Source organism: Lepidochelys kempii, chromosome 2 (genome assembly GCF_965140265.1).
Source record: "Lepidochelys kempii isolate rLepKem1 chromosome 2, rLepKem1.hap2, whole genome shotgun sequence".
Classification (NCBI taxonomy): domain Eukaryota; kingdom Metazoa; phylum Chordata; order Testudines; family Cheloniidae; genus Lepidochelys; species Lepidochelys kempii.
Genome location: NC_133257.1, coordinates 74,232,180 through 74,244,734, shown reverse-complemented (window position 1 = coordinate 74,244,734; position 12,555 = coordinate 74,232,180). Strand labels below are relative to the sequence as shown.

Sequence of the window (12,555 nt, the reverse complement as noted above, 5' to 3'; positions counted from 1 at the left end):
TGAAAATATGGGGGGGGGGGAGAAAAGTCAAAATCTTTCCCCACCAGTGAAAGAACGAGATTTTTTTCTTCAAACCATATTTCAATTACATTGTTAGTATTAAGTTTTGGACATGAGGGATAGGTTTTCAGACAACTATACATTCTTAATGGATGTGTGTATTAGGTATCTGTATACATGTCAAATCTAAGTCCACATCTTTGAAAATCTGGCCCTCTAATATCTGCATTTAGTAAGAATCTTATTGTACACTTTAATGAAGCTAGGTATCTTGCCCTGACACACACACAGACCAGTATTTTACAAATGGTTATCTAATTCCACCACTGCATTTTACTACTATGGAAACATGCTGTTCAGAAATGTATGAATAAATTTAAAAAAACTTTTACTGGATGCAGACCCAATGGCCTAACAGCTACACAAGGTATTGGTATTCATGTCATCAGAATACAAGTACTGAGCTCCCTTGGTTCGGTGGGGCTGAAGCATGAGAAAAGCAACAAACTCAAATGAGTGGGCTGGCAGTGGAGAGTGAAGGAGGCGCCTCACTTTGATAATTGGTAATCGTCTTTAAGTAAGTGAAGGAGAGTGGTGACGGACTTTAGAAGGAATCATGCACAGATCTTCTCATTGGAGGTAGGGTTGCTGCACTGCAGGGCCTTTGAAGTTGGGACACAATTAAACAACGTGAGGGGAAAATAAATCCATAAGGAAAAGAAATTTAAATTAGTGTTTTTAAAATTGCAATGAAACATTTCTATAAAACACAAAATAAATAAGGTATTATACCAGCCCACTATTACAAAAAAAATCCACGTGGCAAGGCAATTGTTGCTGAAACTGATTGTGAACCTGTAAATCAAATCTATTCTTGAAACAAGTGTTAAGCCCAAGCTAGGAACCCCTCAGAGTGAGTTTATAACATGGATAATACTGACCCAGCTGCTGCCAGGATTTACCTACCTAGTATTTCGTATGGTTTGATCATTCCCTGCTCAATGAATGTATTGTAGCAGTCCAGAGCTGCTAAAAACATATCCATCCATTGCACAACTGCTCGCAAACTAAAGGGCTCCTGCACGTCACACAGTGTTGGCTGAGAAAGGATTCCAGAGAGATTGTCACCATCATTACCTCCCCCTTCAAATTTGTTGATGAGGAAAGAGATTCCTTGTTTTTTTAGAAGATCACCTAGCCACAAAGATGGGGACTGGTTTCCTGATAAAGAAGCATACAGAAATCAATGTTCTTTAAGTAAATACACAGCTGGCATTCAGCAAGGTATTATGGACACGGATCAACACTCAAAAACCTATTCCATTAGTTGCTCTTATTTTCTGGAAGAGAAGACAGCCAATACAGCGGTCAGATTCCCTTGGCCACGCTGCATATGTCAACTGCAAGGAAGAGGGTGGATTAGGAACCACTCCTCTTGCTCTGCATTAGCTGAGGATCCCCTCACAGCTAGCTACAATAGTTTTCCTGCACCTAAAGGTGGTCACTCCAGGTCAGAGTTGAGGCACACTGGCTGGAGGAAGTTTGCATGGTAAAAAAAAAAAAAATGCTGTTTTTATACTGAATGAAATACTTGCAGCTACTTGCACAGAAAATGAGAGCAGAAATGCACAATTATGTGAAGCAGAGGTATATGTGACCACGGTACCTGGTAATAAAGGAACAAACTCATAGAAGAGCTCCATGGATTTATGCCGGCACTCTGTCTGGGGTCGCCCACATTGCACCAAGAGCCACATGACAAGGTCCAACAGACACACTGACTTAGCATTTGGAAATCCTCTGCACAAAAATAAGGAATACAAATCAACAATCTTTACTGATATTTGCCAAAGACTTTTCTTTGTTTCAAGGAAAAGCCACAACAGCATCATGTTAATGAAGCCATACTGCTCTATTTGCAAAGATAAATATCCAATGAAGAATTATAGATGCTCTTTCCATTACCTCAGGGGTGGCCAACCTGAGCCAAGGGGCATTTCAGGAGAAAGTTTTCACACACAAGGGGATGCAGTTACGCATTAATGGAAGTCCAGACCCACCACCCTAAATTTTTACAAGAGCCATATGCAACGAACTAAGATATAGTATTTGGAAAGGCAAAATCTCAAACAACTAACCTTGGTATCCGCCGTTTTTCTGCCTTATTTAGAGAAGATGCTTTGTGCTTAATTATGCGCTTTAGATGATCAATGGCATCACAACATTGTTGAACTGTACCTGTTATCAAAGAAAAGGGAAGTGCTCATCTATGAATAAATGCCAATAGTTGGGCCCAGTTAAAGAATGGAAAATTCCTGACCCAATAATTTCCTTTCTGCTAGCTGAGTCTCTCAAAATTCTATTATGTCTGGCATGCTCCCCTCCACTCTGGAGTTTTTGGAGATGGTTTAAAGTTACAGCACGTCTCAGGCTGGACATGCTCCCTTCTCCCACTTGCTGCCAGATAAGTCATTTCAAAGCTGCAGAAAATTCATGGAAAGCAAATTAACAACAGTAACCTCAATGCCAACTCGATAACTATTTATAGCAGACAAACAGCCTACGTGCTGATGATCTAGATGAAAAGCTTACCCTCAACAGTGAAGCCATCCAGGGTGAGTAGAACTGTGGGAGATGCTGCTAGCAGAAACAAAATTACTGTATAAGAAATTTTCCATTCTGCAGCCCAGCTTTTCCCACAATTCTGTTACATCTGGAGCAGTGAGCAGAAGTAGGGAGGAAAAAGATAAACAGAATGAGGTAGGAAGGGAATCCCCCTTATTGACAGTTGCCCAACAGGCAATACTATTACTGGGCCACCACCTGCTGCACTTTCATCCAGGAAGCAGCTTCTGCAGACAAAAGAAAGTCCACTTTATATAGTGTCTGATCAGGTGTTGGCCAAAAGACCAGATAGCTGCACTCCATCTCTCTGAAGTGGAAGCCCTTGCCCATCTGGACCACAAGGATGTCCTGATCTCGTGAAGCGTGCCTCAATTCCTTCCAGAACAGGGATGCCAGATGACTTGTAGGCTTCAACAATGCACAGTCTGATCCATCTGGCAATATATAGCCTGGAAACTCAGAGTCCTTGGTCACTTCGGGTGGCTTCTGTACACTTGAGGCAAATCTTCAGTGCTCTTCGGACGTCTAAGGTGTGCCACAGTTTTTCAGGAAGGCACTAATTTAAGTTGTTGACTTTTTGTCTACTGAGCCAGCCTGCCTTCTAGTTCATCTCTCCTTCACATGGATTGCTTTTCGGAAGGGAGAAAGCATTCTGCTCGTCTCATTACTACCATCACTTCTTTGTGTAGCACTGGGCTTCTTGTCCCTCCCAGGTTGTTTCTGTATGTGACTGTGGTAGTGTTCTCTGATTGAACCAGAAAGTGAATCCCCTCTAGGGGGCTCTGGAACCTTTGTAGGGCGAGTTTGACCAATCTGAGCTCCAGGAGACTGATGCAGTGGTCATTTTCCCCTGGGCTCCAGATTCCTTGTGTGGTTTTGGGTCCCAAATGTGTTTCCCAACCCTTCAGATTGATATTCGTTGCAAGAATCAGAGGGTATGGAAGGCACATGGGGGAGGGCCTTTGCAGGCACTCCCTGAGGCTATCCACTATGTTAGGAAACAGAGCACCTGATCTATCATGCACCCCAGGGAGTAGTCTCACACTTTCATGAGGAAGACCTGGAGTATTTGGATGTATGACCTTGCCCTTGGAGTGATCCCTGTGCATGAGATCAAGAAGACAGGTAGCTGAAGACACTGAGCTACAGCTGGCCTTTTGCACTCTCATAGTAGTCTCTGGAAACTGAATATAGGGGAAAAACCTCCTTAGGCAATGAAGGTACTTTATTACACTACATTTCAGACCTTTAAGTGCACGTTTTCACGTTTATTTTCTTGTAACCCATTCTAACTTTATTCCTTTTACCTAGCATCACTTAACTTATGTCCTATTGTTAATAAATGTGTCTTATTTTTACTATAAACCAATTCAATGCTGTGTTTAAAAGGAAGATTGTACTCATGTCAGTTAAGTTAATAAGCTATGATGTGCTTTTGAGTCTTTAGAGGAACAGACCCGAACATTTCTCTGAAGTGACCAGGAGGGGGGCTGGGCATCACAGAGCACATAGTTTTGGGAAAATCAGGGACTGGGAGTATGTTGGTCACCTTGCTGGTTGTAACCCAGGTTGGTGGAAACCACAGTGGGGCTGTAGACAGTCTGCTGGGGTCAGAGCTGCTGAACCAGGGCTGTCTAGTACACAGACATTCAGGTTGTGACCTGCATGCTGGTATGCTTGTTGTGAGCATCCCAGGCTGGGAGCTACAGCAGGAAAGCAATATGAGGCAATCCAGAATTATAGAAAGAAAAGGAGTACTTGTGGCACCTTAGAGACTAACCAATTTATTTGAGCATAAGCTTTCGTGAGCTACAGCTCACTTCATCGGATGCATTCAGTGGAAAATACAAAAGATGTTTTTATACACACAGACCATGAAAAAATGGGTGTTTATCACTACAAAAGGTTTTCTCTCCCCCCACCCCACTCTCCTGCTGATGAAGTGAGCTGTAGCTCACGAAAGCTCATGCTCAAATAAATTGGTTAGTCTCTAAGGTGCCACAAGTACTCCTTTTCTTTTTACTTTAGATAAGCTATTACCAGCAGGAGAGTGGGGTGGGGGGAGAGAAAACCTTTTGTAGTGATAAACACCCATTTTTTCATGGTTTGTGTGTATAAAAACATCTTTTGTATTTTCCACTGAATGCATCCGATGAAGTGAGCTGTAGCTCACGAAAGCTTATGCTCAAATAAATTGGTTAGTCTCTAAGGTGCCACAAGTACTCCTTTTCTTTTTGCGAATACAGACTAACACGGCTGTTCCTCTGAAACCAGAATTATAGAGCAACCACTCACTGGTCTGGACTGCCCCCGACACCCATCACACCTTCCTCTGATATTTCTGAGAAGAGCAGGAACAAAAGGAGTGTCTCAGCCTGAAAGCAGGTTTGTATCCCTTCTGAGAGCACCCAGTGGAAGGAGAAGGGATTACTTAGATTTTACAGCATTATCTGCTGCCATGTTACATAACTTTTCTCCAAAGAAGAGAGATCTTGTGATAATTGGAATATTCACCTTCAGCTGAGCCTGGGAAAGCTGCCTTACACTGGATCCTTCTGGACTTAGACCAGCCCTCACACGGTTGCTCTGTCTAAAATGGGGCAGAGGAGCTCAGCCTGGAGACACTCCAGTGGAGCTTCAGGTGGCTGTGACTATCACGCTGCTCAGACCCTGAACCAAAAAGGAAGAGAGGAGGCTTGGAAGAAGAGAAAACTGCCAGTCACTGCCCAAAATGGCTGAATAACTAATAAACTGAAAGGACAGGAGTAAAATGAACCACCACTTGACTGCTGATGCAGAGGCAGAAGATCTGGCCACAAGCAGGAGAAAGGGACGCGGCCAGCATGAGCAGTGCTGAGAGTTCAAACCACCTATAGAAACTGCAGAGTGAATGAAAGCAGCCCAGACATAACAGAATTGTGGGAGACTCCAGGCTGCAGAAATGTGTATTTCTATTATGGGATTTCCATGAGGATTACATGCAGGATCATGCCTACTAATAATCGGGCTTTGCATTTCTATGATAATTTGCCCAAGGTCACCGAGCAAGCCTGTGAAACAGCTGGGAGTCATAGAAATCATAGAAACATAGGACTGGAAGTGATCTCAAGAGGTCATCTAGTCCACATGCACACAATCACAGGATTAAGTATACATAGGCCATTCCTGCAGCTGTTTATCTAATCTGTTTTTAAAAACCTCGAAGGATGGAGATTCCACAACCTCCCAAGGTAACCTGCTCCAGTGCTCAACTATCCTCACAGTTTGAAAGCCTCCCCTAATATCCAACTTAAATCTCCCTTGCTGCAAACTAAGCTGATCACATTTGTAATAAGTAGGACAAGAAGTATACATATGTGAAGACTTATGCCCCCCACTCTTCTCTTCTCTAGATTAAACATTATCCTCAGGAGGAATTCTGCACCTAAAAATTCCGTGCACAATATTTTAAAATTCTGCAAAATTCTTTATATTTTATTTTGTCAAAACAACATAATATAATCACATCAGTTTCAATTAGTCTGGTAATTTATTTCAAAATACCTGTCAGCAACTGTGTATTTAACAATACAGACAACAAACACGATTACCCCAGGAGTAGAGAGTTAAAGAAACCCCTACAACAACCCAGTTGCTGTTTCTCTGTCCCCTGCCCTCCCAGACCCCAGCCACCTGCACATATACCCCTGAGCTTCAGGGCCAAACACCTATACCCTCTCCCTCCAGACCTCAGCTGTGCCTCCCCCCAACCAGCCCAGACACCCACACTCCCAGCGCCCAACCACAGGGCCCCCCGCAAGCCCATACATTCGCACCCCCTTCCCTCCCAAAGCCCAAGGATGCAAAGGGAGAAACAGCCTAATACTGGGTCCTGGGCTTGTACAGAGTTTCTTGCATGCCACCTGCTTACTTCAGGATGTGCTGGGAAAAGACCATTACTTTTCCGTAACTGGTGTTCTTCGAGATGTGTTGCTCATGTCTATTCCACAATAGGTATGCATGATTGCCATGTGCACCAGTGCCGGAAGTTTTTCCCCTAGCAGTACCCCCAGGGGGGAGCACCCCCCCCCCCCAGACCCCTTGAGCGGCACCTGTCTGGCGCAGTATAAGGGGGCTGTGCTCCCCCCCTCAGTTTCTTCTTGCCAGACCACTCCGACAGAGGGGAAGAAGGGTGGAATGTGGAATAGACATGAGCAACACATCTCGAAGAACGCTAGTTACAGAAAAGGCAAATGTCCTTTCTTCAAGTGATTGCCCATGTGTATTCCACAATAGGCCATTCCAAGCTATATCTGTTGGAGGTGGGTAGGAGTTCACAAGTTCTCGGGAGGGAGTACCACCCTGCCAAACCCGGCATCATCCCTGGCCTGGGAGACGATTGCATAGTGCGAGGTGAACGTGTGCACCGAAGACCACGTGGTGGCCCCTACAAATGTCCTGGATGGGGACGTGGGCCACAAAGGCAGCGGACGAGGCTTGGGCCCGAGTCGAATATGCCCTCACAATGGGCAGCAGGGGAACCCACGCCAGCTCATAACAGGAACAGATGCACAAAGTAATCTGGTTAGAAAGCTACTGAGTGGAAATCGGCTGACCCTTCGCACGCTCAGCTGAGACGATGAACAGTTGCGAAGACTTTCTGAACGGCTTGGTCCGCTCAAGGTAGAAAGCCAGAGCTCACCTCATGTCGACCGTGTAGAGATGGCGTTCCTCACTAGTCGTATGCGGCTTGGGGCAGAGGACTGGCAGAAAAATGTCCTGACCCATGTGGTAGGTGGAGACCACCTTCAGGAGGAACGCGGCATGTTGGCGGAGCTGGAGCTTGTTGTCAGGGTTCCCTCCCCACTCTGAACTCTAGGGTACAGATGTGGGGACCTGCATGAAAGACCCCCTAAGCTTATTTCCACTAGCTTAGGTTAAAAACTTCACCAAAGGCACAAATTCCTTTTGTCCTTGGACAGTATGCTGCCACCACCAAGTGATTTAAACAAACATTCAGGGAGGGCCACTTGGAGCCCTATCTCCCTCAAAATATCCTCCCAAGCCCTTACACCCCCTTTCCTGGGAAGGCTTGAGAATAATATCCTAACCAATTGGTTACAAAGTGAGCACAGACCCAACCCCTTGGGTCTATAGGGCACTGAAAAAAAAAATCAATCAGGTTCTTAAAAGAAGAATTTTATTTAAAGAAAAGGTAAAAGAATCACTTCTGTAAAATCAGGATGGAAAATAACTTTATAGGGTAACAAAAGATTCACAGAGGAGCTACCTCTAGGATTAGTTTCAAAGTTACAAAAAACAGGAATAAACCTCCCTCTAGCAAAGGGAAAATTCACAAGCTAAAAACAAAAGATAATCTAACGCGCCTGGCCTTATTTACTTACTCTTTTTGCAATACTGAGACTCATTTTAGGATGATTTTAGGAGGCGTTTTCTGACCTGATGCTTCTCTGCTTTCTCAGAGAACACACACACAAAGAGCACAAACAAAGCCTTCCCTCACCCCCCCAATTTGAAAGTATCTTCTTTCCCCATTGGTCCCTTTGGTCAGGTGCCAACCAGGTTATTTGAGCTTCTTAACCCATTACAGGTAAGGAAGAATTCTAGGCTACCCTTAGCTGTATGGTTACGACACTTGTCCTTATGAAAAACTGTATACGGCGGTTCAGAGGTGAGGACCCTGAGCTCCGAGACCCACCTGGCCAACATGATAGCTACCAGAAAGGTCACCTTCCACAAGAGGCGAGACCAGGAACAGATGGCAAGTGGTTCAAACGGGGCCCCCGTGAGACAAGCCAGCACCAGGTTTAGGTCCGACTGGAACCAGGGGCTTGGAATATGGCTAGAGACGGTCCAAACCCTTAAGGAACCGGCTGGTCATAGCATGGGAAAACACTGTGTGCCCTTGCATCGGGGGATGAAAGGCTGACATGGCTGCCAAGCGTACCCTGACTGACGAGGGGGCCAGTCCCTGGGCCCTCAGGTGGAGGAGGTAATCAAGGATAAACTGGATCAGGGCAGTTGTTGGGGAAACACCCTGGCCTGACGCCCACCTCAAAAACCGAGACCACTTCGCCACATAGGAGCGACGAGTGGAGGGCCGTCTACTTTCGAGGAGGACGCAATGAACCTGTTCCAAGCATGTCCTTTCCTCACCACCTAGCCACTGAGCAGTCACGCCGTGAGGCGAAGCATTACTAGGTTGAGATGGAGGAGGCAGCCCTTGTCCTGAGAAAGCAGGTCCGGGTGGAGCGGCAACTGCCATGGCGGAGCTACCACCAGCCCCGAGAGGGTCCCGTACCAGTGCTGCCTGGGCCACGCCAGGGCAACGAGGAGGACCCTGGCTTTGTCCGTCTTTATTTTCTCCAGGGTCCTGCTGATCAGAGGGAACGGGGGAAAGGCGTAAAGAAGCTGGCCTAACCATGACAGGGTAAAGGCATCAGAGATAGTGCCCCTCCCTAGGCCCCCTCGGAGCAGAACTGGGGGTATCGTCAGTTCTGCCGGGTTGCAAATAAGTCCATCTGGGGAGTATCCCACCTTCGGAAGAGCTGGTGAGCCACTTCTGGGTGTAGAGACCACTTGTGCTGAGAGGAAAAATCCCTGCTCAAGCGATCCACCCTCACATTCCAGGCGCCCGGCAGGTGGAAGGCTTTTAGGTAGATGTTGTGGGCTACACAGAAGTCCCACAGACTGAGAGCTTCGTGGCAGCGGATTGGGCCCCGTCTTGCCTGTTGATATAGAACATCGAGGCCCTGTTGTCTGTGAGGACCCTGACCACCTTACCCTCCAGGTGTGAGCGGAAAGCCATACACGCCAGTTGCACCACCCTGAGTTCCTTGACATTTATATGAAGGGGTAGGTCTTGTAGAGACCATAGGCCTTGGGTTTGAAAGTTCTTCACGTGGGCCCCCCAACACAGGTCCGACGCATCAGACACCAGCTCCAACAACAGGGCCTTGCCCCTGAACAGGAACCCTTGGAGCATGTTGTTTGGGGTGGTCCACCACCGCAGGGAGGTGATCACCGAGTTCGGCATGGTGAGGACTTTGTCCATTCTGTCCATGGCCCGGGAGAACTGCGATGCCAGCCAGAGCTGGAGGGGCCTCATTCTGAGTCTGGCGTGACCGACCGCATATGTGCGCGCAGACATGTGACCCAGCAGTTGCAGGCAAGCCCTGGCTGTCGTCACCGGGAACCTTGTGACCGAGTCGATGAGCCCTTTCAGGGTCTCGAACCTGTCTGGTGGGAGAGAGGCCCTGGCCGACGTTGCGTCCAGTAGCACCCCAACAAACTCTATGCGTTATACCGTGACTAACATGGACTTGCTGTTGTTTATCAACAGGCCCAGGGCAGTACATGTGGACAGGAGGAGCACCACATGATCCCTCACCTGTGATTGGAAGGTGCCTTTGACTAGCCAGTCATCCAGATATGGGAATATTTGGACCCCCTGGCATCTGAGGTAGGCCGCTACTACCGCCATACACTTTGTGAAGACCCTGGGGGCAGTGGACAGACCAAACAGTAGGACTGTGACTTGGTAGTGACTCTGTCCCACCACGAAACAGAGGAAGTGTCTGCGTCCCTTGAATATGTGGATGTGGAAGTACGCTTCCTGTAGATTGAGGGCAGCGTACCAGTCCCCAGGAAGGGGATGATGGAGGGCAGGGAAATTATGCGGAACTTGAATTTCACCATGTAGTGGTTCAGGCCTCACAGGTCCATGATGGGCCTGAGCCTGAGCCCCTTTTGGCCTTCGGGATAAGGAAATACCAGGAGTAATACCCCTTGCCCGGGAACTCCTTGGGCACCGTCTCTATAGCTCCTAGGTCCAGGAGCCACCCCACCTCCTGCTTGAGCAGAGCCTCATGAGAGGGGTCCCCCAGGATGGACGGGGGCGGAGGGCAGTTGGACGGCGAGGAGGTAAATTGAAGGGTGTAACCTCAGGAGATGGTGTTGAGGACCCATCGGTCCGAAGTGAGCCGTGACCATTCCAGGAGGAAAGCACACAACTAATTGGAGAAAGGGAGCTTTATTGGGGGTAGGTCCCTGCTGAGAACTGGCGGGGTACCCCGAGCATCCCATCAAAAAAGACTTTTGCCCACCTGCTTGACCTCAGAAGGCAAGGATTGTCGTTGCAGGCACTTTCTATAGTCCTGCTGCTTTTTGTGGGCGGCCTCATACTTCGGGAGAGCAGCCTGGGCGGGAGCCTGCTGCAGCTTGAACTTAGGTTTTGCTGGAGGAGGGACATAGAGGCCCAAGGTCTGGAGAGTCAGGCGGGAGTCTTTCATGCGAGGCAGCCTTGTGTCTGTTTCCCCAGCAAACAGAGCCTTCTAGTCGAAGGGGAGATCCTGCACTGATGACTGCACTTCACTAGAGAGCCCGGATAGCAAAAGCCATGACACTCATCTCATGGACACCACTGAGGCCATGCACCGTGCGGCCATGTCCGCTGCATCCAAAGCAGCCTGCAGGGATGCCCTTGCGGCCGCCGTCCTTCCTCCGTGAGCGCCTTAAGCTCCTTATCGCACTCCCGGAGGGAGTCCTTCAAACTTAGGGAGGGATTCCCAGATCTTGATGGTTTGCTACTCATTTGTCGTAGCTGAAAGCTTGATGACAAATAAACTTTTCTCCTGAAAGTATTCGGGCTCCGAGAGTCTTTGTTCTTGGGGGGTCGGGGCTGGTTGCCCAATTCAACCACCAAGGAGTTGGGTGCCGGGTGGGTATACAAATATCCATGTCCCTTCGTGGGTACAAAGTACTTGCGCACTGCCTTTTTAGAGATGGGAGCCATTGAGGCTGGTGTTTGCCACAGGGAATTTGAAATTCTTGCCACCCCTTCATGGAGCAGCAAGGCCACCCTGCCTGGTGCTGAAGGGGACAGCACATTGAACAGGGAGTCTGAGGGCTCTTCCATCTCCTCAGCCTGGAGGTGGAGGCTCTCTGCCACACTTTTTAGGAGGTCTTGGTGGGCCCGGTAGTCCTCCTGCGGGACGGAGGGGGGCAGGGCCACAATCAGCTCCTCCAGACAGGGCAAGGCCGGTGCGGTGCTTTGGGTGTCGTCCGGCACCAAAGGATCCACTACCCGGTCGGACTCTGGCACAATACCAAGGACAGAGGTCCCACCGACCTTTTTTCTGGCAGTCTAAAGATGGACGCTGATGGTGCTTCCGAGGCCCCAGCCGCCGAGTGAGCCCCCACCAGGGGCTGCGCTGGAGGCAACGGTGCCCACTGGTACCACTGGGCCGGCCATGACGCTTAGTGCCATTGCGCTTGCTGAGGCACCGGCGGGGCCTGTAGTCAGGTGGCTGTGAGGGGAGGCCGGGCTGGCATATGATCCACTGCTGCCTCTGGACCGGGAGTATCGGTGGTGCAGGGATCTATGCTAGCCACGGGACCGTGATCTTGACACAGAGGAGCGGCACCGACGGTAGTAGCTGCTCCGTGAACAGCCTCGACGGGCAGACCTACGTCAGCAAGACGCCGGTGATCGACGCCCGGGGCTACAGTGCCTTGGCAGAGACTTGGAATGGGAGTCCAAGCGGGACCGGCGTCAATCATGCCACGACTGACTGCGGTATCTCCTGCGAGATGAGGACCATTGGCAATGTCCACCGTGGTCCCGTCAATATTCGATTCGCGAAGACAAGCGGTCCCAGGAGTCCCGGTTGGACGGCACCCATCCGGACAGTCGGGCCAGCGTCAAGGGCAATCCACATGGACTGAGCCCTGAACGGTCACTGGGCGGTGAGCAGTGTCAGGAACGTTCCCTCGACCAAGACCGGTACCAGGCCGGTGATGACTGCGGTGATCCCAGTGGTGGCTTGCCTCTGGAGCGTGGGGCTGACATCACCTCCACCTACCAGCTGAACGAGGAGGATGTCGCGGCTTCCGGGGAGCCCCACAGATAACCATCGCCCAGAGCCAGCC

The 12,555-nt window shown here is 49.0% G+C and overlaps 1 protein-coding gene across 1 annotated transcript in view; it reads right to left on the bottom strand.

Annotated features, from left to right (window-relative positions):
• PRKDC (protein kinase, DNA-activated, catalytic subunit) overlaps positions 1–12,555 on the bottom strand; it is a 154,490-nt gene that overhangs the window by 96,126 nt on the left and 45,809 nt on the right. Inside the window, exons 29-31 of the mRNA XM_073331241.1 lie at positions 2,139–2,238; positions 1,667–1,800; positions 967–1,221 (exon numbers count right to left, since the gene is read on the bottom strand). Coding sequence (XP_073187342.1) covers positions 967–1,221; positions 1,667–1,800; positions 2,139–2,238 — 489 coding nt within the window. The remainder of the gene's footprint in view (positions 1–966; positions 1,222–1,666; positions 1,801–2,138; positions 2,239–12,555) is intronic.